Source organism: Parus major, chromosome Z (genome assembly GCF_001522545.3).
Source record: "Parus major isolate Abel chromosome Z, Parus_major1.1, whole genome shotgun sequence".
In the NCBI taxonomy this organism is placed as follows: Eukaryota; Metazoa; Chordata; class Aves; order Passeriformes; family Paridae; genus Parus; species Parus major.
In genome coordinates, this window is record NC_031799.1 from 31,998,952 (window position 1) to 32,025,278 (window position 26,327).

The following is a 26,327-nucleotide window of genomic DNA, read 5'->3' on the forward strand; positions in this document are numbered from 1 at the left end:
CCACGGGCTGCAGGGGAATCTGAGCTCCAGCACCTGCTGGAGCACCTCCTGTCCCTCCTTCTGCACTGACCTTGGTGTCTGCAGGGTTGTCCCTGTCACATGTTCTCTCCCTGCTCTTCTGTGGCCACCAATACATCTTCAATCACTTTTTTCCTTCTTAATTATGTTATCACAGAGGTGCTATCATTTCCAAGTGGCCTAGTCCTGGCTAATGGTGGCTTTGAGCTGTCTAGCATCGACTTTTCTGGACATGGAAGAAGCTTCTGAGAACTTCTCACAGAAGCCAGCCCTGTAGCTCCCCCACTAACAAAATCTGTCCATACAACCCAAATATATCGGTAAAAGTATTTGGACAGAAATGTAAAAGTTGGTTTAAAAACCTAAAGCTGCTGTAAGCTAGTGGTGCTGTCTCATAGTCCAGACAAAGAATGCCACAGGCACCTCATTAAACTTTCAGTCAGAAACACCATACAGAACAGGCTGACCTAACCCATAACAGGGAGACAGCAACAGCCCTCTCTCCCTCCCTTCTAGCCAAGTGCTGACTAATCAAGCATAAATGTCTCTCAGCTTGTTTGTTGTGTAGTGGAAGAGTTCCTCCATCTTAGAAAGATACTGTGTCCAGGAGATTCTGAAAAGTGTGCTTTTTAGCTTCTTCTTAGCCTATTTACAGTCATTGTCTGGGATTTTAACTGCTTGTCTCATTGCTAGCATCTATATACTGTTTTCTCACAGAAGAGGGCCAGCTGGTTGTGTCCCAGGTCTTTAGAGGCTCCATCCAATCTGTAACAGATGACTCATTCTTGGACTTCTTAACAGTGTCTAATAGGTTTTCCCTGCTGTGTTTGTCCAAATAAATCACTTCATGTAATTTTAAACATAAGTAGATATTTCTTAGTTCAAGAAACAGAATACTGACACACTGAACAACTTGATGCTTTCAGATAACTAGTTTGATATTCAGTATTTTGAATGGTGATATGAGTTTGAAAAAAAACTATGTTTTCTTAGCTTCCAAAATTTTAAAGCAAATGCATACTCTCTGGTCTTGTTACATATTCTTGATTGTATTATTTCAATACTTTTTGGTCAAATAAACTTTTAAAAAGGAAAGATCTTATCCATTAATCTGTTGGTAACACAATACACAGTATGAGTAGGTGCACATGATATATATGAAAATCTGACAAGAATGTGCTACTCCTGGTAATCTGCTAGTCCTGAGTGAGGACATACAAGGCATGCAGGAAATCCAGGAGACTGTCCTCTCTTGATTGGCAGTATAGCACAGCCAGTGCAATTTCGGTAGGGCCTGTATTACATTTACTCTCTGTTCTGACTGGAGAACATGGATGCATTCTGACAGACATCTGTTTCAGACTGGTGGAACTGAAGCAAACTCAGAAGTGTCCAGAGAGCCCTAAGCAGTTAAATGCGCTTCGGCAGAACTCCCCTATTGCAGGAAAAGGATTTGAAAACATGGTTTGTGAGCATGGAAGAAAGTATTGCACAAACATTTAGCATTGACAGCTGGGAACAACACTTTTAACAGAATTCTTGAATCTATCCAGAGGATTTAAGGACCCTACTGCTGGATCACGGTATTCTCATACAAAGAGAGGCTAAAGCAATCTCCAAAGTCTTGAGCTGTGCACGGGGTTGGAGATGAGACCATTTATGATAAAAGGACTTGGTCAGATTTTCCTCATGTGGTAGGAATATATAATACCCTGTGTGGTGTCAGCAGAGTTACTGAAACTCTCTTACAACTCATACATTTATTAGACCTGTGGCCTAGAATGGAGATCTCCATCTTTTTGCTGCAGGCATGGATTGTTTGCTCATCATCTGCTGAGAGCTCAGTTCTTGGTCTTTAAAATTGTGTGGTGATTGTACTCATCTACAATTCATGGCTAAGTTATTCTGCAATGTCACTAGTTTGTTGCGTGCAGTTTGTAGAGAATGTGTTGATCTTTCCTCTTTTAAATTTGCTTAACAGCTAGTTTAGATATGAATATTCTCGGAAATATGTTGCATGATATAACATAGAAATTGCAATCTGAAGACAAAAAATTGGAGAAATGTTGCAGTATTCCCGATCAAAAGTGTTTAGATATCCACTGAGCATTTAATACCCAGTAAATTAGTGCACAAACCCACTGATAAACTGTTGCAAGATTTGCTTTTTTGAATTTGTATGTATATTTTCAGATATTTAGGTCATTATTTTAAAGTGAAATTCTCATGTAATAAATGACTGTCAAACAGCATCTGTTCACACAGTTAAAGTTAGTTTTTAATAAGTTCCACCTAGTGAATCTACTGACTAATATGAGGTTTTTCATTACCTTTTGTTCATGTTTGCCCCTTATAGCAAACACAGCCAAGGAAACAAATTAAATGTATTTTGGTTTAGACCTTAAAAAAACTCAGCCTGGTAACGAGACACTGAAGCCTTTACTTTTGATAATCTTGATCATAAATTCGAGACATGTAACTTCCAGGTCCTGGTTGATTTGACATTGTTGGCATTTCAGAAAAAGTACGACATGGAGTGTTTATAGGTTCACTGTTTTGTATGTTTTATGTTTTTATAGGTCAGCTGCTAATTTACCAGTTTACTTACTGATATATATTTTAGAGACTGCAAGACTGTTTTGAAGGGCCAAAGCAAAATCATAAATCATTTTATTTATGATGATTTTGTCCATTTAGTAACATGCCATTTTATGTTCAGTGAACAGAGCAAAAAGGAGAAATACCACTGTCTCCAGAAACTGTCCAGGGTTACTCTGTTACTCAACTACAGGAAAAAATTAAGTCACTGCAGAAGGAGATAGCTGTTTTACAGAGTAAAAAAAAGACAGCAGTGGATTTCATTAAGAATGTTAAAGAAAACAATGAAAAATTAACAAGTCATCTATCTTTGGCTGATCAGAGACTTCAACTTAATAAACTGGCCATAGAGGTAAAGAACTTTTCATTATAGTGTCTTGCAATGTTCACCTTAATTCTACTGTAGATCTGTGAAATTTTGATAACACTGATTTTTGTATTTTAATTTAATGTAGGCAAAAGTAGGTGAGTGAGGTAATTTTCACTTCAAGTCTGTGGTCTGCAAACCTTCCTGAGAATCTGGTCAGTCCAAAACTGTTCCTCTGTGAAGAACAGGCACTGCTCCTTACAAACCAAGAAAACTTTTCTTCCAAAGGGGGCTCAGACCAGTTCCATATCTATTTAATCCCATCTCTCTCTGTTGGAGTTAAAAGTCAATACACAAAGTTTATGGAAATAGAGACTAGTAAAGTATTTAGTTAACAGCCCAAGGACACAAACTTTCTTCTCTGCTTCAGTCTTCATTTCTACTTAATCCTTTTCCATGCCATTACTCCTTTCTGGTTTTCCCCATTCTCATGTATATATGTATTTTGTGTTAATCTATATGCGGCTCCTCAGCTGGAATTCTTTTCTGTTCATACTGTAGTGATTGGCCTGCCCTTTATAGAGCTGAATCAACAAACACTTATGCAGTAATTGTCTCCTGTTGGTCACACACACATCCTGCTTCCAGAATTATAGTACTGCAACAGATGGACTTGCTGGAAGGAGGCAGACATTAAAAAAGAAATCAAATCCCCTCCCCCTTAAACTTCTCTGTATTTTTGTCTTGGCACAGAAGGCAAAAGCAGTATCAGGAGCAGCACTTTTCACTTTCTTAGGACTAGGGAACTGCTAATTTCTGGAGGAGGGAAAACTTCATTTCTGCTACTCATTTTACATAACTATATATGTGTAATGTATTGTTTAAAAACAGTTTCCAAGGTCATTGGAACCAATGAAGATCTATCTGTCTTACAAGCAGATAATGTAAAGTTTCATGGACAGTATAAACTTCAAAGGGAACTATATGTGTAATTTAGCTAAAATGTTCTGATTTCTCAGACTTCATGACTTACCTTCCTAGAAGACTACTCCTTAGGTGTCCATAGAAGATCAATGTGAGAAATAAAACAGAAAATGTCGTTATCAGGGAACTGGTTAAAAAAAAGCGAAAAGGGGGGGAACAAAATTTATGTCAAGATAAGAGCTGCTGTAATGAAAAAGACTGACTAAAACAAAAATAGCATGGCTTCAAAACTAAACTAGTTTTCTATCACTCCGTTTTTCTGGAAGGTATTTAAAAAAATTGGTCACTGGTCTATTTAAAGGGTGGTGCATTCCAAGCAAAAATAAATAAAGGGTGTTTCGGGTGCTCAAGGAAAAAATCTTTATTAGGCATGCATATTTTTTTCCTTCTCAGCAAACGATTCAAATTCCCTTTCTTACAACTAATTACTCTTCAGGTGCCATACTAGTGGTACCAAGTGGGAAATTTAAAGCAGAGGCTTGGGCTACTTGCCAAGTGAAAATTAAGGAGGTAAAGAACCTACACAGTCACTGCAGGGTACACCCGTGCTTTAGAGAGAGAACCCTGATTCAGACAGATCTAATAGTAAAGCACACATTTTTTGTAGGGGACTTGTATGGGTTTTTTTTGGTAAGAAATACTATCTAGAAGTGAAGTTTTAAGATACTGCAAGGGAAAAAAAAATGTTTGTTAATGTTTTTTGTTAATACTTCAGTTACTTTAGATTTACTTGAGAGGTAGAAGGTAAAAAACGAGCAGTCAAATCATAGGAAAATAAAAGATTGACACAATCTCTGGATTTGGAGGAAATTATAAATACTTCAAGAGTCGCAAAATTACTTATATCCAAAAATAAGCATTATGGTTAATTGCCATAACCATAAAGTTCTGAGTACACTTGCATTAATAGTGAGCTTTTAGTCCTTGGCTGGGGTAAGTTTAGCAGTCTAGCAACTATAAACATTAACATCATGGCTTGAACAAGCTGCCATTTTGCCTGACTTTATCTGAGAAAATAAATCCTTTAGCAGACAAGGACAGATGTTTGTGCAGTCAGTCCTTCATTACAGTCCCCAAGGACTCTAGAAGATCGACTCTAGATTTAAGATTTAAATGTTCCAGATGTTCGTTTTGAGACAGATTTAACAGTTCATGCAACCTAAGGACTGTCTAGCATCTGTTGATTTTCAGAATACATACATGCATGGTTTTGTGTGCTTTTCTTGAAAATCCACACAGACAAATATCTAGGTGTATATTTGTCTGCTCTTAAGAGTTCTGGATTTAAGCTCTGGTTTTGTTTGGCCAGACAAATACTTTGCAGTAGTGTAGATAGCTGACTTTGTTTCATTTCTGCAAAAGCAATTCCTTGCATATTTTAAAAAATGGCTGTGAAGTGACTGCACATGTGAGAATCAACACTTACATTCTCTAAGGATTCACATTAACACTGAGTCAAGACCATCTGTACAGAAGTACAGCAGTTACATTTTGTTATTGGTGTATAGAAACCACAGCTGGAGCAGATACTTAGTGTGGAAACAATGGTATTTATTATTTTCTTAATTTCTAAGAAAAGCGTTTGAAAGAAATTGTTGGAAAAATTCAGGATCTTTTTTCTAAGGTTTAATCTTCTCCTCTACTCATTTCTAACAATGAGTGCTTATAAAAAGAGTGTATTTATTGCATAGAACACAGTAATCATAGTTAGTTTTATGCAGTGTCATTCTTATGGCTAAAATCCAGACAAAGTATATTGAATAAGAAATTAAAATCATAATTAGTTTAAGTCACTAGTGCTTCTCTTAGTCATGTCAAGGCTATTCAAAGGTCCACTCTGAGATGTACCATACTTTTGCATCTCCAGTTCTCAAGTGTTTCTCAGGTGATATCACAATAAGGCTGCATTTCCTTATGAAATACTGTACACAATTGCAAAGTGCATGTGTAAGTCTACTTCAGCAGGAAGCTTGAACCTCAGAATAAGAACAAGTCAACCAGTCAAATGCTGACACATTCTTTGAAGCGGATAACATGAAGGTTTAAGTAAAATTTTGGGGTTTTTTTTCAGATTCCTTCCTGGAAAGAGGTTTTAATTGTTTTTTGAAGCATATTTTAAATCTGACCCAGATGAGTTTTTTTCTGACAGCACTTTAAATATGCCTCCAAACTTTATTTTAGCTATTTGATTTTCACTTTTCTTTGAATTTTAAGGGAACTCTTTCCCCCTGAGCTCATAGTTTGTTTATCTAGTAGATTATCTCAGGCATAGAAAGGTATGAGCATGAAAAGCAGAAAAGTAAAGTGCTAAAGAAAGCTTTTTATTCTTTAAAGGTTGTGGCTTTCTTTACATATTCTCTTGACTATTTTTTATTGCTTAGTGTATCAAAGGACAGGCCAGAATTTGGTGTTACATCTGCAAAACTAGCATCACAGCTTCACTCCCTTTAAGGTACCCAAAATATATCAGCTAATTTAGTACTATTCAGTTGCACTGAAAAAAAGAAAAAACTGATGATAATTTTAAATGTATTGGAAATTATTGGCTGAACTATTATTTTATGCAAATATCTCAAACTCTGGTTTTCATGACGGATTTTTCACTCTTTAAAGATGTATTATTACAATTAATATAACAATTACTTTATATATATAATATATATATAAAACAACTATTCATTACATATATATATAACAATTTGTGTATGTTTATGGTTTTCCTTAAAGTAAATTTTAGGAATAAATTTTAAATGATAAACTGAATGCTATTTGTAATTATCCTGCAGTAGCTAAAACTGTTTTTGAAATTTCCACGTTTTATTCATTCCGGCAAAAATGTAATTACTTGGACAGATATTTTAGGCTTTCTAGATAAATGTTGTCCAGTTAGAAATGGTTGTAAACCCATCCAGTTATTTTCTGTCAAAACTCTTTTATAAATTTCCTGGTTTTATGTGTTTGAAATCTCTTACATGGATGTACTCCAGAGCATTTGTTTATTTTTATTAAATTCATGAAACATATTCTACTTTTAGTGTCAACTCTTCTAAGTTGAATGTTGGATTTTCTTCTTTCTCTGGTAACCTGAAAAGATATTTCTCACTATGTACATTAGATAAGTTTAAGGACACCTACAGAAGATCCGAATGACAAAATTTTATTAAAAGTTTTAGAATGATTGAAATTTAGAAGACTTCAAGTTATGTATAAATAGTAATTTATACAAATAAACTCTGTATAAAGTCACTGCTACATCAGTCGCATATGCAGGAATTCTGACTTTCATATATATATAAGTAATAAAAGAAAGTAAAAGCAGAGATGCTGATAATGACAACATATTTTAATAGCTCCAAGATAATCTGATAAGAATTGAAATTGCTTTTGCTTTGTTAAACAATGTCCCCTTCCATTCTCTACAGGGCAAAGTTAAGTCTTACATGTAGCTATCTTAAAAATAAAAACCCTGTATACATTATATTTAACACTTTTGACAAACTTGATGAAAAATCATTTCTTCAGCTGTCTCCCTTTGGCACAGATTGTAATGGAATAACCAGAGAATTCTGTGAAGCTGTTTAGGAAAAGTCTGTTCCCAAAAACATTAGGAGAAGTGACAAAGCATTATTTCTCTCCCTTTCTTTAGAAGCATATAGGTAATCTTGTCCTAACTACTTTTAATAAGAGCAGTTTAGGTTAATTTACGGGAACTGTCATCTTTGGGCCCAATACTCTGAAACAAGTAAACAAGGTTTCTCAAAAATATTTAAAAATTAAACCAGCAAATTTTCTATTCTGCTTTTTCTTAAAATTCAATACAAGTTAAAAGGTAAACCAATGATGAACCAGGATATACTGCCAACCTTTCCAGAGTTTACCAATGCAATCTAAGACAGCAGAGGTTTACCTAATAATTGAACTAAACTGTGTATCAGCATGAGAATGATGTTTTCTCAAAATTAGATTGAGAAATTATGTTTTTTACTTCTGACATCACACTGCTTTTGCCCTTGTTTGCATGTATCTTGAAATGATCTTTTTTGCAGGCACAGTATCTATTAATATCTCAAAACATGCTCCTAGTCTATGTGTTCATGAGAGAAAGTCTCACAGTGTTGTTCCAGACCTGAGCAGGAGCAACATCTGTTTGCAGGAAAAAATATCTGTAATGTATGTCAAACCTCAATTTTTTTGAATTTAATTTTAAGTTCTGGGCCTACTTGTAAATTTTGAAGGCTTTGAATTGACAATATTGAGAATAGTTTCTGCTTTGTTGTTTTATTAAAGCTTTGCTGAGCCTAATAAATCAAAAATCAGGGTATGCAGTCACACTTATAAAGGCTGGGAACAGAGAAAGAAAATTCTCTGTGACCTCTGAGGCTAGAATTCACCTTTTTCTATCTTTCTGTCTTTTAACTCCAATATCCAGTCTGGCATGAAACAGTCAGCTAGTCAAATATGCTCAAACAGTATGGTTACTAAATGGGGAAATCTGTAATACTGACTGTGACCACTGACTCAGTATGCCTCCTTAAGCTGACTTGGAAATAAAATAAGGAATAGCCAAGGCTAAACATGAAAGTAATTGACCTTTTAAAATGCATCTACACCAAAATTTTTTTATTATTTTGGTATTTCGCTGCATCACATAATTAAAATATCGTGAAGTCAGTTTTGTTAACAGCTCTCTATATAATATATATATATAGCTGTCATTATGAAACAAAAATAAAGCTAAATGCTTTTTACAATTCATATTGATCTTTGAAAAAAATTGCAATAGACCTGTTGCATTATTGATGAACAGCATTTAAAGTACATTGTATGTAGGAAATTAGTCTTCATAAATTAAAAAGAAGAGTTGGCATGAACTAGGACTACTAGACTTACGCTCCTGTCAAAATGAAATAACTTAGAGATAGATAAATTCTAGAAAAATAGATTATGAATAAAAAATTGTGAAAACTACATGAAGTTCAGAGACCATACTTGCAATCAGTATGATTTATATTGCTGTTACCATGTAGAAATGCTGAAAAGGATTCTTCTATATTAGAAGAAAGAACCTGCATGAAAAAATCAGTATGTTATTGTAATTTTACAGACAGAGGTTGTACACATACCAATAAGTAAGGCTAATATAACCATATCCAGTAGCTTAATGTAGTAATGGAACAGACATTTAGATGATATGATATACTTGTATATATATATTGAAATAAAATCCAGAAGATATCCTGTAATTTTTATGTTATTAATTTCATATGGTATGAGCTTTTTTATTCACCTTCCCTGTGATTAGGTCAAACATTCCTTTGCATTGGCTCTTGTCTTACTATTGGAAAAAATACCACAAACCAAAAGAGAACTGTAAAGAACTATTTTTTCCTGTAAAAAGATTCCCAAATAAGGTACAACTTGCGACCTGGAAAAACTGAACATATACTATCATAATAGGATTTCCTTTTGTGTTCACAGGAGGGCTTTTATTTAATTTACTGTGATCTGCTCATTAAGTTAAGCATAAAGCTACACTGGATTCACGAACCTTCTCCAGTAAGTATAGTTCTAAGGATCATATATGTTTTTGTTAGACGATATTTATTCACCATTAAATTTCACACAAAGAAGGTCATTGATTTGGGAATAATTATTAATGTGTTGCCAAGAGATTACATTTGAGATCTGGCAGATTAGAGTTTCTAAGGGTTCTTCACAAAAAAACAGTTTGCATTGCAATTGGACCAGCACTCTTAGGTTTGTTTACCAGAGCAGTCCATGAATTATTCATTATTAGTAACTACTGCTATTAACTATGGAAGTGATTTTACTAAACCCTTTGTACATGTGCTTATTTCCACTGAGTTCAAGGAAATTTCAAGATGGCCTACTTATCATGTTAAAATAAAATTTTATTTTCTCTAATCTTCCATATAGATCTCTCTATAGTGAGGGGTTCCTTTTTTGTTTTCAACTTTTGAAGAAGAAGCAACAACAGGGGAGGTAGCTGCAATTTTTTTTTAATATTCTCTGATTTAGTATTCTGCTAGACTGTGAAATAATGTGCAAGAAATAGCTGCTTTGGGTTTCCATCAGCCATATATCCTCCCTTGGAAGTTCCAGTTCTCTTCCCTGGTTCTTGTGATGTATTTTTATCCGGAAAGTCACTCTTTTCTTTCTTTCCCAGCCAAGATAAATGTTTTCCCAATTATGTTCTTAGGAAAAAACTTCATGACTCATGAGGAATTGGGGAGATAATTTTGCATTGTGAACATTGAGTTGATTCTCCTGCACTCTCCCAGTGGACTCTCCTACTTTACTTCTCCTTTCCTTTGCTCCTGTCCTGCTCTGTTAAATAAATTTTTCTCCATGTCAAGGTAGAGAATGTAAGATTGGTGGAGGAGAATGCTTATTATGGTTAGAAAGGTACATACATGGACTAAGAGAATTGGTCAAAGACACTTCTCTACTTGAGGAGTTGCATTTTCTAAGAAGTTGGGTAAGTTGGGTCATGGGATTGCAAAAATAGCTCTGTGACTTGAAAGTACCAGAAGTTTTATAAGCACATTCACTCAATTTTTTGTGTGTGTGCCTCTGTGCAACAGTCATTGCTTATTAAAATGTAAATATGAATTAAAATTTCAAACATAGTATTTGGATTGCAGCTAAGCATTGCTACGTGGAACACAATGGAGGCACAATGTCTCAATTCATGCCTTAAGGTTACACTTGTGCATATAAGTACCACTTAATCATTTTCACTTGCTCAGAATCTCACATACCATGAAATTAATTTTTCAGTTGAACCCTCACATGAATGATAACATTATTTTTTTCACCAGGATAATGGTTTACACCTTACATATCTATTTTATCTGGATATACTATGAAATAAATGACTATCTTTTTGTTGTTTGTTTTAGAAATAAAATCTTCCAATCATTTTTTAAAAATTAATGGCAATGTAAAAAATCCAAGCCAGTGCAATAGGATATCTTCAGTCATTGAAAACTACTCTTAAGCTTTCAATCATCCACCAGAGTCTGATTGAAGAGTATGGATTATTATGATTCACAGTGTTGTTAATGAGCAAATCATTACATCATAATGAAAACCAATACATTGCTCGAGTTTCCTGTTGAGTGAGGCTGAATGGCTGTCTCCTGGGAACCAGGGACTCTAAAGAAAAATGAGAGTCCTAGGAGGTAATGCTGAGCATGAACTCCCACTGCCATTTTAAAAAATACAGTCCTCAAAATGCATAAACTGGAGTCTGTAAAAGACGAGCAGAAAGATTATATTTTCTTTCACTGGTATAATTTGACTGGTCTTAAAATAATGTGTGTAGTTCTAATACACAGAATACAAGAAGGAAATTGAATTAATTTAGAAAACATTTGAAGACCTATGAGGGGGATTTGAAAATACTTTGTTCCAGAGGACAATGTGAGGTTTTCAGAGAAAAGATTAAAAGATAACCCAAGTTTAAATAGCTAAGAAAAAGAATTATAAAGTCCTCAGTCTAGCAAAGGAAGATTTTAAAAATAGCAAAGATAGAAACATACCAGATATGAGATCTGTAATTTTTAGGTGGCTGTAATTGACTATTGCCAGTTGGAGTCAGACAACTGCAGTGATATTGGCCAACTAATCAAACAGGGAAGAAATCATCTTCTTGTGGTTAGCTGTGAGCAGATTGTTTGTTAAAGGAGTAAAAAAAAAGTTGGGTCTGTAGGATGCATGAAAAAGGAACAGAAAGAGAGAGTATTTCTTTGATGGTATGAGCTTAATTAATGGGATATATGAACAGAAAGGTTAATTCTCAACTTCAGTAACACTGTTCGCTCACCTTAAGCAACGATGGAAGAAATGTGTTTATGTCACAGAGCTCAGCTGGGCAACAGTATTGTTTTAAATTAATGCTAAAATTAGTTCAGTTCTGCAGAAAAGAGATGTAAGCATGACTGATAAATTTATGATAAGTCAAACCACTTGTTTTTACAGACCTACCTGAAGCCAAGAAGGAATGCGATGATAGCATTCAAACGCATCAGGTTATACGGAAGAGAAATTCCGAGGCAGAGGAAAAAGCCCATCACCATCACCACTGAAGACGCACACATATAAAACCACAGCACAGGGAAGGTGGGTATTGAAATGAAGCAAGTAGCCCAAAGGAAGTGCCAGTTCTATGGTGTGCAACATTTAAAGATCATTAGTGTTAAGCAGAAGATACGCAGACAAGGAAAAATGGCTTTTGTGTGTAATGTACACAGAATTTAGGATCTCGTTAGTCCTGTAAAACCCTCTAAATGTTGCTGATTGTAGAGCTGAGAAAAGATTAAAGCTATTTGATTTAGGCAGTATGTAAGTTGGTAAAGGAAAATGCAGAAAAGAAAAGATAAATTATGATTTTTTTTTTTAATATTTACTTCACATTTTACCAGGAGGATTGAGCACAAGAAAGTATGATTTCAGTGAGGTAGTTATCACATTTTTTAAGGAAAAAACTTTTCATTTTAATTTGGGCCATAGAGGCAGTTTAATTTTTCTTTTTTTAGAGCCAAAATCTTGAGAAAGTACTATTGAAAAAGTAAGTTGAGATATTTTGTTAAAGATTTGGCTTCAAAACAGTAAAAATACTTACTTTCCAGAATATTGTTTACCATATAAAATTTGGCAGGAAAAAACCCCCAAAACTAAATTTCCTGTGAGAAAAATGAGGGAGATGCATTATGATAAAAATTAATTTCAATTAAAAGTCTACAGGTGCTGCACTTATTCGAAAATTTTAGAATCTCTGACACCAAAAGACGAAGATATGAGGAAGTCTAAACAGTAGGAAGCATAAATTTCTGTTATTACTTTGGGAAAGCCTTAATTGAGGACTGAAAGTGCAGGTAGTATATGATGATTGACAGTCTCAAGACTTCTATTTTGAGTTGTTACTCTGAAGAAGATAAAAGCATATTTTCAATGAACATAATTTTGATCAGAAGTCCTTAAATGTAGCGTAGCATAAATTTTATTGTAGTCCACCGTCATAGATACTACTGTGTACAGTTTAGAATATCCTTTTATTTTTGTCTGAATTCCTCTGAAGACTGTGAATGTTGGATTTTCCTGTGTTTTTTACATTTCTGTCAGACGTCATAAAAGTTTAGTTTTATTTCTGTTATTCAGCTGCTGCTTTGTGTTATTTGTGCCGGTCTTCATAAATAGGAGTTAAAAACTTCTTTATATATGCAAATATATATTTTCCTATTTACATATACTCAACTGTATGTTTCTAGACTTGTTCTTAGAGTAGCAGCTTTTGTAGTAGACATCGTGTGTACAGTATTCATTTTATATATGTCAGATCCTCAAGGGCCATGGCTTTTGCCAGATGAAGCACTTTTGATTTTGAGGCTGATGAAACACAGTGCTATTATTGATCTGTGCATGACACAGCCAGTCTCTCTGCTGGCAGAGTGTAGCAACATTTATCCAGGAATTTGTGAAATGTCACTCGGATCATGTTCGTAAGGTAAACTGTGCAAAATCCAGGATTCAAGCTGAGAATCCATGAGGAATTGGATGTGATTCTCTTATTCCTCCATCCTATCTTCTAGGTCTGCCAAGTGGTATTTGTTAAAACAATGTCTGTGTTTTGTATTAGGTGTTGAAGAAAGTATGATTATCGCTAGGAACACCCTGTGCAGTGTAGCCATACTGCTGGTTTTCTCAAGTTTTTAAGTCACTTGGGAGAACAAGATTTCTAAGTCAGTGACAGTGATCTAAGCATTGCAAGTGTGTAATTTTTGTTTTCTTTGTAGCAAGTGGATGATTCCTGTACAGCTGCAAGCAGGAAATTCTGCTTAGATTTTTTAAAAGAAATTTAACTTTCCTTGCTTTATTTTGCATGTAGAGGTGTGTAGCAATTCATGTTTGTCAGTAAGATCTCATTTTGTAATAGTGGTCAGAAAGGAAGTGTGAGAGTCTCTGCAGGTAAAACTGTCATAATATTGATAATTACATATTTTTTTTCTTTATAAATGTGATTGAGAACAGCTCACATTTTTGCTAGTATCAGAAGCAGGTCATTTTAAAAATACTGAAAACAAAGACATGTAACAAAACCCCAAACTTCCATGTACTATTCCTCTGTTTGTAACTTTTCCAGACATTTTATAGATGGTATTGCAGTTTTAAAAATTGTTTTCAGGTATTAAAAAGGCACAAAAAGCTGCAATTCTTAATTTGCACTTTTTCTTTCCAAAGCAGTTATAATAGTAACAATTTTAAAGTTAGCCATGAAGAAAAAAAAAATTGCTGACATTTTCCCAATTTTAAGCATTAAAATCTTTCTTAAAGTCTTCTTGTATTTAATGTAAGAATCAGTTATTAGTTAAAGTAAGAAGAAAGAAGTTTTGTTGAATGAAAGTTCTGAGTTAGGCTGTCTTGGGATTTGTTTTCCAAAGCTAGCAAGGATTTTCTTTTGTTTTTCAAAAAAAATTTCTGTGGTTTGAATCCCAAAGGAAAAAATCGAGATTTAATAGAAACAGCACTTGTGAATGATCACAGAAATGTTCTTGATATCTACTTTTTCAAATCTACTTTTCCAGCATTTGAACATTAACAGTAAACCTAGAGGGGAGAAGGTTATTAGTCATGAAAAAAATACATGCATATATTATATAATATATATATATATTTAATAAATACATATATTAATTTTTACATGTCATTCCTCCCTTTTTAAGTTTACCATATGTTAAATCCACCATTTAACATATGGTAAACTTAAAAAGGGAGTTTTTAAGTTTAAAAACTTAAAAACTCAGTAAGTTGCGGGGAAAATCAAAATAGTATTTGGTAGGTTTTTGGACTGGGTTGTGGCTTTTTTGCTTGCTTGGGGTTTTGTTTTGGTTTGTGGGATTTATTTTGTCTTGTGGATGTGTGTGTTGATTTTGCAAAGATCCACAGGCTGAACAAATACCAGTGTGTGCTTCTTAGGAACACAAAGATGGTACTTCATAGCATGAGGGCCACCAGCTTGTCAAAATACTGCTCTTCGTAGCAGAACTATTGCTAGCTTGTCAGGCATTATTTTTTACAGAAATATCAGAGAGGACATTTCTTTTTCTACTTAGCAATGTCAAGATGCTTTGTGTAATAGTGTACCTTGTTTTGGCACTGCACACAAAACGCATATTGGAAGGAAGGAATAAGAATTTTAGTAAGGTTTAAACATAACAAGGAAAGTTGAAGGTCTATAATTAATGAAATCTGAAAATAATAACAAATTGATAGTAAAGACTGAAGGAATGTAATACCCACTTTTCCATGGATAAAAGACTATTTAAAATTACTGGTCAGTTTGTGCTTCCATATCTTTTAAAGAGAATGGATTTAGTTTTTCAGGAAGGACCACTTATGTATAATGCACATTTTCTCTTGGAGAATACTGAGGATGGCTAGCAGGAGAATCTTCTCTTCATTGAAACCAAAATTTTCAGGAATACTGTTTGGTACTTGTGCTATGTTTAATATATTCTTGACATCTTAATGTATTCTTGCTTATTTAGCAATTAATTTTTTTTGTTCTCATTCTCCAATGGAAGGTCTTTTTTCAAAGGTAACTAGCATAGGAAAGATACCTTAATACAGAAGAGTTTGAACAATGGCTCTAGAAGCTAGTCCTTGAAAACCCTTACTCCTTGGACTCTATGCATTTTATTACTCTTTGGTCTCTCCTAAGATTTATCAGTGATCAGAAAGGAGGACCATAACAGCTCCCACATCTTGTCCTTCAAGAAAAAGAGCTCTTTTGGACTCCTCTGGATTTCAGAAGAGGAATCTTCACCTTCACCAGTTCTGCACTGATAAGTCTGCAAAACACCAGTGTCCTGTTCAACCCTATTATCTTAACCTGTCAGACACTGAGATTTCTTTGTCTAGGTTATATTGCACAGAGGGAATTGGCATTTCTGTTAGAGCTTGCATCTTACTCCAGTTTTCTCGTTCCCACAACCCCCTGTTTAAGCTTATGTGGTCAAAGGTAATTCTGCTGCTCTGTTGGCCTGGTTACTCCCTTGCACTACAGGAAGAAACTTCAAAACATGTCCATAGCCGGGATTACAAGCCATTCTTACCACTTCACCAAGGATGAAGCATGAACCTTCTCAAAGTTTCTTTTTGTTTGTTGGGTTTTTTGGGCTTTTGCTTTGTTTTGGGTTGGTTGTTTGTTTTTTTCTGGTTTGTTTTGGTTTTATTTGGTTTTTTTCTCTTTTTTGTTTGGGGGGATTTTTTGGACTTTCTAGGCATAAAGAAATGGGAGTCAAGAACTAAGACATCTTCTACAACAGTAGAAAAATAAAGTGTTACAGCAAAAACACTTCTGAGACAAGGGAACTACACATGGTATTCCTTTTTAAAAATACACATCTACAACTTTTCCTCTTTGGGATTGTCTTAATTATTCTCTGTCTTAGATTCCTTATTGTTGCACAGAATGAGTGCTGGTTCCCAGGATTCTATGTAATCCTTGCCAAAGTCAGACACTCTTACTGTCCTAGCAAACCTAGGGAATAAATTTGTGGTTTTGACAAGGTACTGGTTTGCCTGAAGTGCCTGAACCTCGTGGACTCAGTAACTGCTAGAGGGGATAGAAAGAATATTGATGCTTTCTTACTAATGTTTTGCATGATCCAATTTGCTCTCCTAAGGTTTAATTGGGAATTAATGATGTAGTCATGGACTCATGTCTACCTATGGCTTGTTTCATGCTCAGGTTTACTGTACATCACTCCTTTCTACTCTTGATGCCTAATGTTGATGCAGTTCCTTTCCCAGCAGTGGAGACTACAACTAGCTGTAGTCTAGCACTACAGCTAGCACATCTCACAAAGGTTCATAGGCACTGGGAAAGCACCTACTCTTTGGTGGCTGAACTGTGCACAGTGTTCTCTTTATTTCTGGATTGAAAGGTCATCCTGTGCTCTTTAGGGTATTGTGTACACAAAATGGGTGATTTTGTCTATACTCTTATCTTTGTAAAACCAGCAGAAGAAAATGAGGGAATTGCTAAGCAGCTGTAGGTCTCGTTCAAGCTGGGATTTAGAATTGCAGTGTTGTCCTCAAACTGTACAGGTATGTGAAAATAATGAATTTCCAGAGTGAGTCATAATATTGATGATAATCGTGATAAAGTGAAAGTCTATTTCACTTTATATGTTAGACTGAAAACATGACTTCTTCTTGTGATGGTCTCTTCAGATATTAAATAAGTATAAATAATATATAAAAAATATAATAATATAAAGAGTATTTTACCCTAAACTGTTCATTTATGTCTGTAATTTTAACAAGGATTCTGATGACAGCATAAAGTACAAATTAAAGATAAGACTGTGGGGGTACATTTACAAGAATCCAGGGATGAATTACCAATTTAATTTATATGAAGTACATTTTAGTGTTATTTTTAAATGCAGTTCATTATTTTGAAGAATTTTCCTGTCTTTGCATCCTCCCCACAATGTCTGTCATCTGATTTCTCATACCTTTCCAAAGTGGCTGGCAATGTCTTTGTTTTCTTTTATAAAAATGTGAATAATAAATAAATATTTATATAATATCACCTTTATGTGATTAGAAAAATTTCTTCCAGATACTTAACAGTTTTTTCCCTACAATTCTTTGTTGTTATTTCTGTTTCTTATTCTCTGTGAGAACATAGAACTTTTCCATTACCTAAATTTGTTAATATAGTTTATATTTAAAATGTTTTTCTTTTCCACAGCTGTCTGCATAAAAACAAATGAGAATACCTTCTGAGGACATTTTTTCTGCTTTTATTAATATTTGAAGTTGCTGAAAATGAGATACTTAAATAATTGAATAAAATTAAGCATAGAGCTATCTTTATAAATTTTGTTCCTTGAATATTGCAACCAGCTTCTGAGAATGGCTATAGCCTACATACATTTTAGTAATTTTTATTTTGAAATAGTTACCTCACTTCCTCAAAGTAGGTTGAAAGAGAGCAGTCTTTAACAGTTGAAAATCTGAAATCTGAGCCAAGGAAAATAACATATGAAGAGTAATATGGGAGATGGAATAGCTTTCCCTACAAGCACAGATTTTCTGCCCACTTACTTTAGAAATGCAGAAATATTTCAGTAGAAAATGTTTCACTCTCTAAAACACATGGATGTAAGGAGAGGTTAAATTAATATTTCACTGTTCTTTTCGTTGTTTTGTTTTATTTTTTCTTATATATTCCTTTAAAAATAACTTTACTTTCTAAAGATATAAAGCTGTATGCTTTGGAACTAAGTGGGTAAATCAAAAGAAAGTTTAAACACAGTCTTTAAAATAGCATTTTCATTTTGGTTTCTCTCTGTTTTATGTGAGTTGTACGGAAAACAGATGGAAGCATTATTAATTTTTTCCCCCAATGAGTTTTAGTGCAGCATATTTGTATGTGTTATCTGAAACATATGAATACTTAGTATTGCTGCTGTTAAATTTGTAATGAGTTGTAGGGATTGTGAAATTCCCTGACTGGCTCTCATGCAAGCAGTTCATTTGCAGTGCTTAGAAGTGTTAAGATTAAGCAGGGGGAATATGGCAAGCACTATCCCTGACCCTAAATGAAAAATTCAAATTTCCAGCTTTATGAGTTTGCCCCAACTCTTATGTTTGGTGGAAAACAGATAAATACTGTGCAGTCCTGAAAAAAAACCCAAACCCCATGCAGTAAAACCTGTTCGTAACTACAAAAGAGCACATGGATACCATGTCTTACACTGAAAATTCCCTAGTAAGTATAAAGCTATGGAAATCTTGGGGCAATTTTTAAGCATCAGCTGGAAGACTTTCCTTTTACATTGCAATACTTGATGTGCGCAGGCGTGTTAGGTGTTGGAATACTATTATTAATAGTATAATAATAATATTATTTATTATTATTTATTTAAATACCAGTGGTGGAGACATGAAAGGATTGGTTTTGAACTTCAGCCACATGTTCACAACTGGCTTTCCATAATACTCAGATATTTTCAAACAGGACAAAGTGTCATGAATTGTCTACAGTTAAATTTTAATTTTTAATTTATTTGTAGTAAAACATTTTTCATGTACTGTGTTGTTTCTGGCAGATACTAATACTTCAAATAAGTTCAAATATAGTATATATGGAAATACTGAATATTTTTATTTTTAATAAATATTGATTTCTTCAAGTTCTGTAATTTTTCTTTGGAAATATTAAGGCCTTGCAGACAATGTCCTGCACAGCTGTATATTTTGTCAGTTTACATCTCCATATTGGAAAATCAATCACAACAAAAATTAAATCATATAGTTGTGATCATATAATTGATCATTATGAAACTACTTGTATAAGTACTGTTAAATAAATAGTTAATAGTCCTTATATTCCCTTGAAATTTGCAAGGACAGATGGAGTGCAGCATCTGCTTTAGTATGAAAGAAAGATAGTGTTCTTAATACGTACAGAAATTAGAGATGGGATACAGCAGTGTTTACTTGTAGAGAGACATGAAATGAAAGTGTTAGAAAATGAAGGCTAAAATAGAATTTCTGCAGGACAAAACCTGTATCTTTGAATTGGTGTAATCAATATACAGATGACATATATCAGAAGTATTTTCACCATCTTAAATATTGTGATTTATATTATTACCATTTTCCCCCCTATTTTTTATAATTTATTTGAAAAATCATTTGTTGCACAAAGACAGTTCTGTACTCAGACCTGTCTCTTGTTATAGGAGCAGTTAATTTCTTGTAGAATTTGGCTCAGAATATATTACTCCATTTCATTTATATATGAGTGTTGTATGTTTCTCTAAAATAGAGCTTTGTTTTCTGCTCTTGATCTATGTGATATTATTAATATTTACAAAAAGAGAAAAACAAACCCAAATTCAAAAAGTCCACGTCTGGAATGATTCTATTGATTTTCTTTTTATATTATTTAATAAGTTGCTGTAGCTAGAGGTTGCAATGATAGACTTTTATAAGTTGTAGAATAAACATAGCTGTAGATTAATTGTAAGTGAATTAAAATTACAGGTAAAATGTTTATTTTTACCTGTAAAATTTGTTTATGAAGTGTTATACAACAAATAGCCCTTTATAAATGATGTCTGATCAGTAGTAGTACATGTTTTAGAAGACACTCAAAATCTTTGTGTCTAGGAATCATTGTTAGTAATAACAAATATTTTTCCAATATTTGCTGAATTTATAATTTGTATGTGTGAAAGGGCTATTCCAATGTAAATATTGCTGTTTTAATGCAGATGAACTGCACTAGTAGTGTTACTACTATCAACAGGACAAATGTTTTTCTTTAGTAAAATATCTGAGATGAGAAATGTACCTCTTATCTACTGGTTAATGCCTGTGCTTCTCTTTGGGGAACTAATTTAAACACTTCACGAGAGATTGACGTTTCCAGTACCTTAAACATCCTTAAAAGCTGCTTTGTTCACTGCAAACCATATTTAGTATGACCTCATAATAATGTAGCACACCTCAAGTGTCATGCCTGTCTTTACTATGCACTTTGGAGCTGTGTTCATCTATACTAGACAACTGCACTTCAAGGAAAGATTTTTTTTTTTTGCCTTGATAGGCAATTAGCAGTAATTAGGAAGATTCACTTCAGTAAGGTGTCAACACGAGATTGTTTAAAAAAGTTGAATGTCAGTGGCTTTAAAAGAGGGTTCTTTTCCCTGACACATAGGTATGGCATGTGAAACATGAAATGTTAATTTAACTTTTCTGCTTATTATTCATGCACAATATTATTTTGTCATTCAGATACTACACTGACAGAGTGCAAAGGGTGTTAAAATAGTGCTGCTGGAATAAAAAGAGGATTAATCTACCATTGGCCAATTAGCCAAAGGGTACTTAATGGTCTCTAAAGGCTACTGAAGTCTAACAACTAGCTAAAGCACTGGCAAAAAGTCCTCTATATTACCTTCATTTATTTGACATTTTGTGGAATAGTCAGCTCCTGATAACTGCATTTGGCTGAAAAAAAAAAAAAAATACAACTAAACGATTCAGTAGATTTTACTAAAATTTCAGGATAAATGGCAAATAAATTCTACATTTTAGAAGTTTGTCTTCCTTTTGGGGGGTCTTTGTTTCAATTTAGGGATGGGATATTAAGTCACCAAAGACTTCTGTTTGATACTTTGTCTTCATGTCTAGAATACTAAGTGATCAACCACGTACAGCTCTTGCATGAAAAGAACTTTGATTGAGGATTTGAAGTTATTTGCCTTTTCTCTATATGATCACATTAAGTATTCAGCACAGCTTTTTGGTCTGGTTTATATATTTTCAGATAGCTACATACCATCTTTATTAATTTTATCTTTTTCTTTTTTTCTATGGCCCATCAGGCAGAGGAAGGTTTTGATTTGAGAGAATGCAGAAGGGTCAAGTTTAGTGGGATAGACACAATAAATTTGTCTCCGACATTGTAAATAGGTTTATCATTACGTTATAATAATATTTGAGAGAGTGAGTAAAATCATACCTAGCTTTCTGCCTGCAAGCATGCTTTGAAAAGTACTTTCATGTTTTATGTGTGCAACAAGTACTGCATATTTTGTATGCTTTTCATGAAACTGTGAGAAAATAGTGCTCCATGTAAAGCACTTATTGAAGAAGTGTTAAATTCAAAAATAGAACTTTGTATAGGAGATATGCTTATAGAAAATGATTTCTATTACCAGCTGTAGCAAGGTTTCTTAGAAAAAAGAAAAATGAGAGTGTTAACTTCAGTTTTCTTACAGACGTAGCAGTGTTTTTGTCTGCCAGGAATTTAGGGTGGGAAGCTCCACAGAAAATGGGATTTTTGCACTACAGAGTATATTAGCTTTAGTTTTCAAAATGAGTAGTAAAATAAGATTGTGTCACTGCTTAAAAAGTGTGTCAAGGATGCCTGATTTACATCGGGTTTATATTTTTTTATATAATATATTTTGTAAATATGAATGTGTGGGATTGACTGACTTCAGTAGCAGTACAGTATCAGCTTCTTCCAAGATAGATGTTATATTCATACATGCCAGCTGCAGTAGAATAGTGACTTCTGTGAAATGAGCTCAAAGCCCCTTACGGAGTGATTGTGATGCCAAGGAGCAATAGGCCATTGCAGGAACTTCCTGTGTTAACCCATTGGGCCTTCCACGCAGCTGTCTTTCTGAGCTGAGGGTTTATGGTGAAAAGCCTTGCTGAATCACTTCAAGTTTTGTACTGACTACATGGAAACTGAGGTTTCATCACTTACTCCTTGGTGAACAGCAGAACAGAGTGTCATGGGTATACCAGGAGCAAGGAGATTAAGATAGATGGATGTTAAAATATTGAACCTATAAACATCTGTTAAGCCAAAAACACTCTGGAGGAGGTGCAGCAGACAAAGGCCGCTGCATCACAGAGGAACAGCAGTAGGCTGCCTTTACCAACATCTGGTCTAGCTGATGTTTAAGATTCTTCTACCTTTCATCCTGGTGACCTCTTCCCCTGGAGTAAATTCTTTTTACTCAGTAATTCAGGATTTGTGTGCATGGTACAACACACAAATAAACTTTTTGTTGTGTCTGAAAAAAGAAAAAATTATTAAAAACTTGACCTAAAATATAGGGAGTGGTGAAGAACACCAGGGTAATGAACTTATTTCTTAAGTGAATGCAAGGAATATCTTTTAGGCATAAATATCTTGATAGGGCAGTGGGGCTGTTTTTTACATCTCACATGGATTTATATAGGATTTTTTCATAACTGTTCAATAGATTAAAAATAGAGGAGTAATGCAGTAGAATTATCAGTCCTGTAATACATTTACAATATCTATGGAAGTATTAAGAGACAACTTCTGTGAAATATCTGATTGCAGTTGAGTGCCTGTCTGCTTTTGTGAGTTTGGGCTCTTGTACATCATATACTATTTTCACTTCATCCCTATAGCTCTTAGGCTGTTTATGAATTTAGGTAGATTCTTATTTTAAAACCTTTCTTCCTACCTCCTTAAGTAGTTCCTGTAACCGTCATCTTTAGTACCTGTCCCATGAAGAACTTTTCTTTTTGAATATATTTGCTATAATTTTTGAGAATGTAGCCAGTGCAACTCATGATGTTTTAGAATATTGATGCATATTGTCAGCAGCAGTAGCCTAAGAAACTTCTGAGACTCATGAGTTATCTTGGGCAGATACAGGGGCATTTCTAATTTTGAACAGAGATATTGATCTAGCTATGATTTTTTTTTTTCTTTTTATGAATAATTTATTATAGAGACACTGAATCATGAAATTCTGCATGTAGAAATATTGGTTATACTGGACAAATTAACATAATCCTCATATTTTTTTATACTGTGTCCTGTACTGCTACTGGTTTTTCTCATTGAAAAGGTCCTCATTTTGTCTTTTGCTCTGCAAATGTAGTAATTATGAGAAGAATATATCAGATTAAGGAATAGTCAATTAGAAAATACTCTATCTCCCTCTTGTTTAATAATGATAGCAGACACAGAAGAGAATGGAAAGATTAACTCCTTTACTAAGAACAGTGCTTTCCTCAGATACATATGTAAAATGCCCACTGACTTTGGCACTTGGTGAATATGAAATAAATACTGTTAGAGTTTTAACTTTAAATACCGGATGAATTTTCCTTGTACCCATGATATTTTTTTAGGCTAATGCAAAATATACAAGCATTCTTTTCTCATTCGTAATGGGAATAAATGTGACTCTCTTTTTATCTGCATATATCTTCAGATCTTCAGATTATTGTCATGGGAGTGTATGTTTTTTTTAACACATATATATGATTTTTTTTTTCCTAATGGCATGAAGCTGTATAAAATCTAATTTGCAAGTTAAATAATTAACTGCTTGAAAATAGAATACTTAACTTTCACCTTTTTTGTGGGTTTTTTGTTTGCTTTTTGAGGTTGTTTTGTTTTTTTTTTGGCAGGGGGAGAGTTGTGTGTTTTTTTGATTTTTGGTTGGGTATTTTGTTTAGCACTAGCACATAATCAGGTGAACATTTAGTTATTTCAAGATGTCATGTAGCTCTCTTGTTCCTGATCAGGATTCTTCACAAAGAACTGGGTTTTTTTTTAAAATATTTCAGTACTATTTTGAACATTTTTTCTTATGTTAAGGTGCGGTATTACAGTCTTACTTGGAGTAATAAGATAGCATTTTAATAACCCTTTTAAGGATCAGAGAGCTGTTAGGCCATTGTTGGCTTTTGGCTGACTACAGTTTTGTGAAAGTTAATCACTAGCATGGAGATTATTCTGTTCCCATTTTTGCATAACAACATTCAATAATTTAAATTAAAGCAATTATTTAAAACATTACTTCTGTAAGGAATAATGTGAAATATATTGGTAGAAAGATTGAATAAGTCTTGTTGGTTGTCAGTCAAGTGCAATAAGACTGAGAGTTTGTTTGCATGATATTTATTTGAACTAAATCCCTAACAAGGCTTTTCTGCTAATTGGACTTAGCATTTATGTTGCTAAGTGAGAAGCATTTTGGCTGCAGTATAGGGTGGTAAGACCTACCCAGTGGAATAAACAACTAACATCTGTTATCCTGTCCTGCTCCAGCTTGTCTTTTACCACTTAAGTACTTCAGCCCTAGAGTCAAGGTTATGGAATGTGCGGTTCTCTGGCTATGGTGCATATATTGAAAGGGATGAAATAACACATAGGTAAAGACCAGCCAACCAGGAGATGTTTAGTGCAGCTGGTCCACATGGCTTTAACCTCTACAAGCCCTACAAATATCAAAACAAAAGCCAAGAGAAGGGTGTATGTTTTATATCAGTTGTCAACACAGCATTTCAAGTGAGCTTACAGTGGTCACCATTATAACAGATTTGACATTTAACTACCCTTAATTCACACTGTTGTCTGAGACACCATGGTATTTCTTCATGTTCTGTGTAGAAATAATTGCTGAACTCCAGGTTGGCTCTAGATAAACTTGTTTCTACAGTAACTGCTGTTACAGTTTTGTATGATAATTTTTGTTTCTCATGGTTAGAACAGCAACATATTCAGTCAAAGCTGAATTATTTTGCCTTAAAATAATTGCTTGTTTTCAGTGGTAGTAGGTTTTTTTCTGCCTGATTTGATCTTTTTCTGTACTAGAGAATTCAACCAACAGCTATGCAATGTAATTACAGGTAATATATATAGCTTCATTCTTCTTGAATGCTGAACTGGAGAAACATCTCATATGATCAAGCAAAAATCTTTTTAGGATGAATTTTTGATTGTTTATTCTCTTTGTAAAACAGGTGTTGACCTCAACCTGGCCAAGTGGCAACAGGAGGAGGAAGATTTACAAGGAAAATTAAAGTTGAGGGAACATCTGTCTCAAACTGCTGGCAAGAGTGAAGCTACACCAGCTCCTTCAAAGAACACTGATTTAGAGATGAAACAGCTGCAGTGCAAACTAAAGGTGACAGAATGGATTATCTAGTGCTGAGGATAATTGGTATGAGCAGTAGTTCATAACTGGGTCAAGCAGACATACATAAACTCCCATGCACCTATCATTTGTATATTGTAGACGATGATTAGTAGCTTAAGTGTTGAATTGCCTTTGATGGTGAATAGAAATGTAGTCACAGACAGAACTAAAAGTTCTAAAACAATTTCTGCAGAGCAAATAGGCCAGACAAGGAGTCTTGCTGGGTTTTTGCACAATGATAAAGTACATCTTGTTGGAATGTGCTGTGGAATTAGTTTGATGAGAATTCAGTTGATTCCTTTCTTCCTTTAAGAAGGAGAAAAGCAGTAGCTGTCTGTGAAAGGGGAACAAAGAATTTGAGCTACTGGATTGTCTTTGTCTTCAGAGAGACTTTTTTTTCATTTGTGTGTTTATGCATTAGTTGGTAGGAAAATACTGACTGGTAGATGATTTCACTTTTCAGTCTCGGGTGATTTTGTTGCATGTGAATGTGCAGAGGCTGGACTGTGTTGTTCTGAAAGCTTTCTCAGCAGGTGGCCTGGCTCAAACATATTAATTCTTCTTCTCTTCTCACTGGAGGAAATATATTTGCAACAGTATGTCTTCAAGTTGTTTTTTCCCATTGTTTTCTGTTAAATAGTAGAGGAAAGAGAAAAGGTCAAAATGGTACAGCTTCGTGCTGCTAGAAGAAACCCTTCAGAAGCAAGAAGTCTGCCAAAGGATCAGCTAGAAGAAAAGGCTGCGTTACATGGTCAGCATAGCTCACTCTAAATGCTGGATTAGCTGTGCTAGCACATGAGATGTGGGTAATGCTCAGACCTTTTAGTTGTTGATGGTAATTGTGGTATTACAGATCATGGCTATTGCACACTGGATGCATAACA

At 34.3% G+C, this 26,327-nt stretch overlaps 1 protein-coding gene across 1 annotated transcript in view; it reads left to right on the plus strand.

The window, feature by feature from the left end:
- Positions 1 to 26,327, plus strand: part of CNTLN (centlein) — a 192,034-nt gene that overhangs the window by 132,593 nt on the left and 33,114 nt on the right. The window contains 2 exon segments of the mRNA XM_033511379.1: positions 2,786 to 2,990; positions 25,268 to 25,431. Coding sequence (XP_033367270.1) covers positions 2,786 to 2,990; positions 25,268 to 25,431 — 369 coding nt within the window.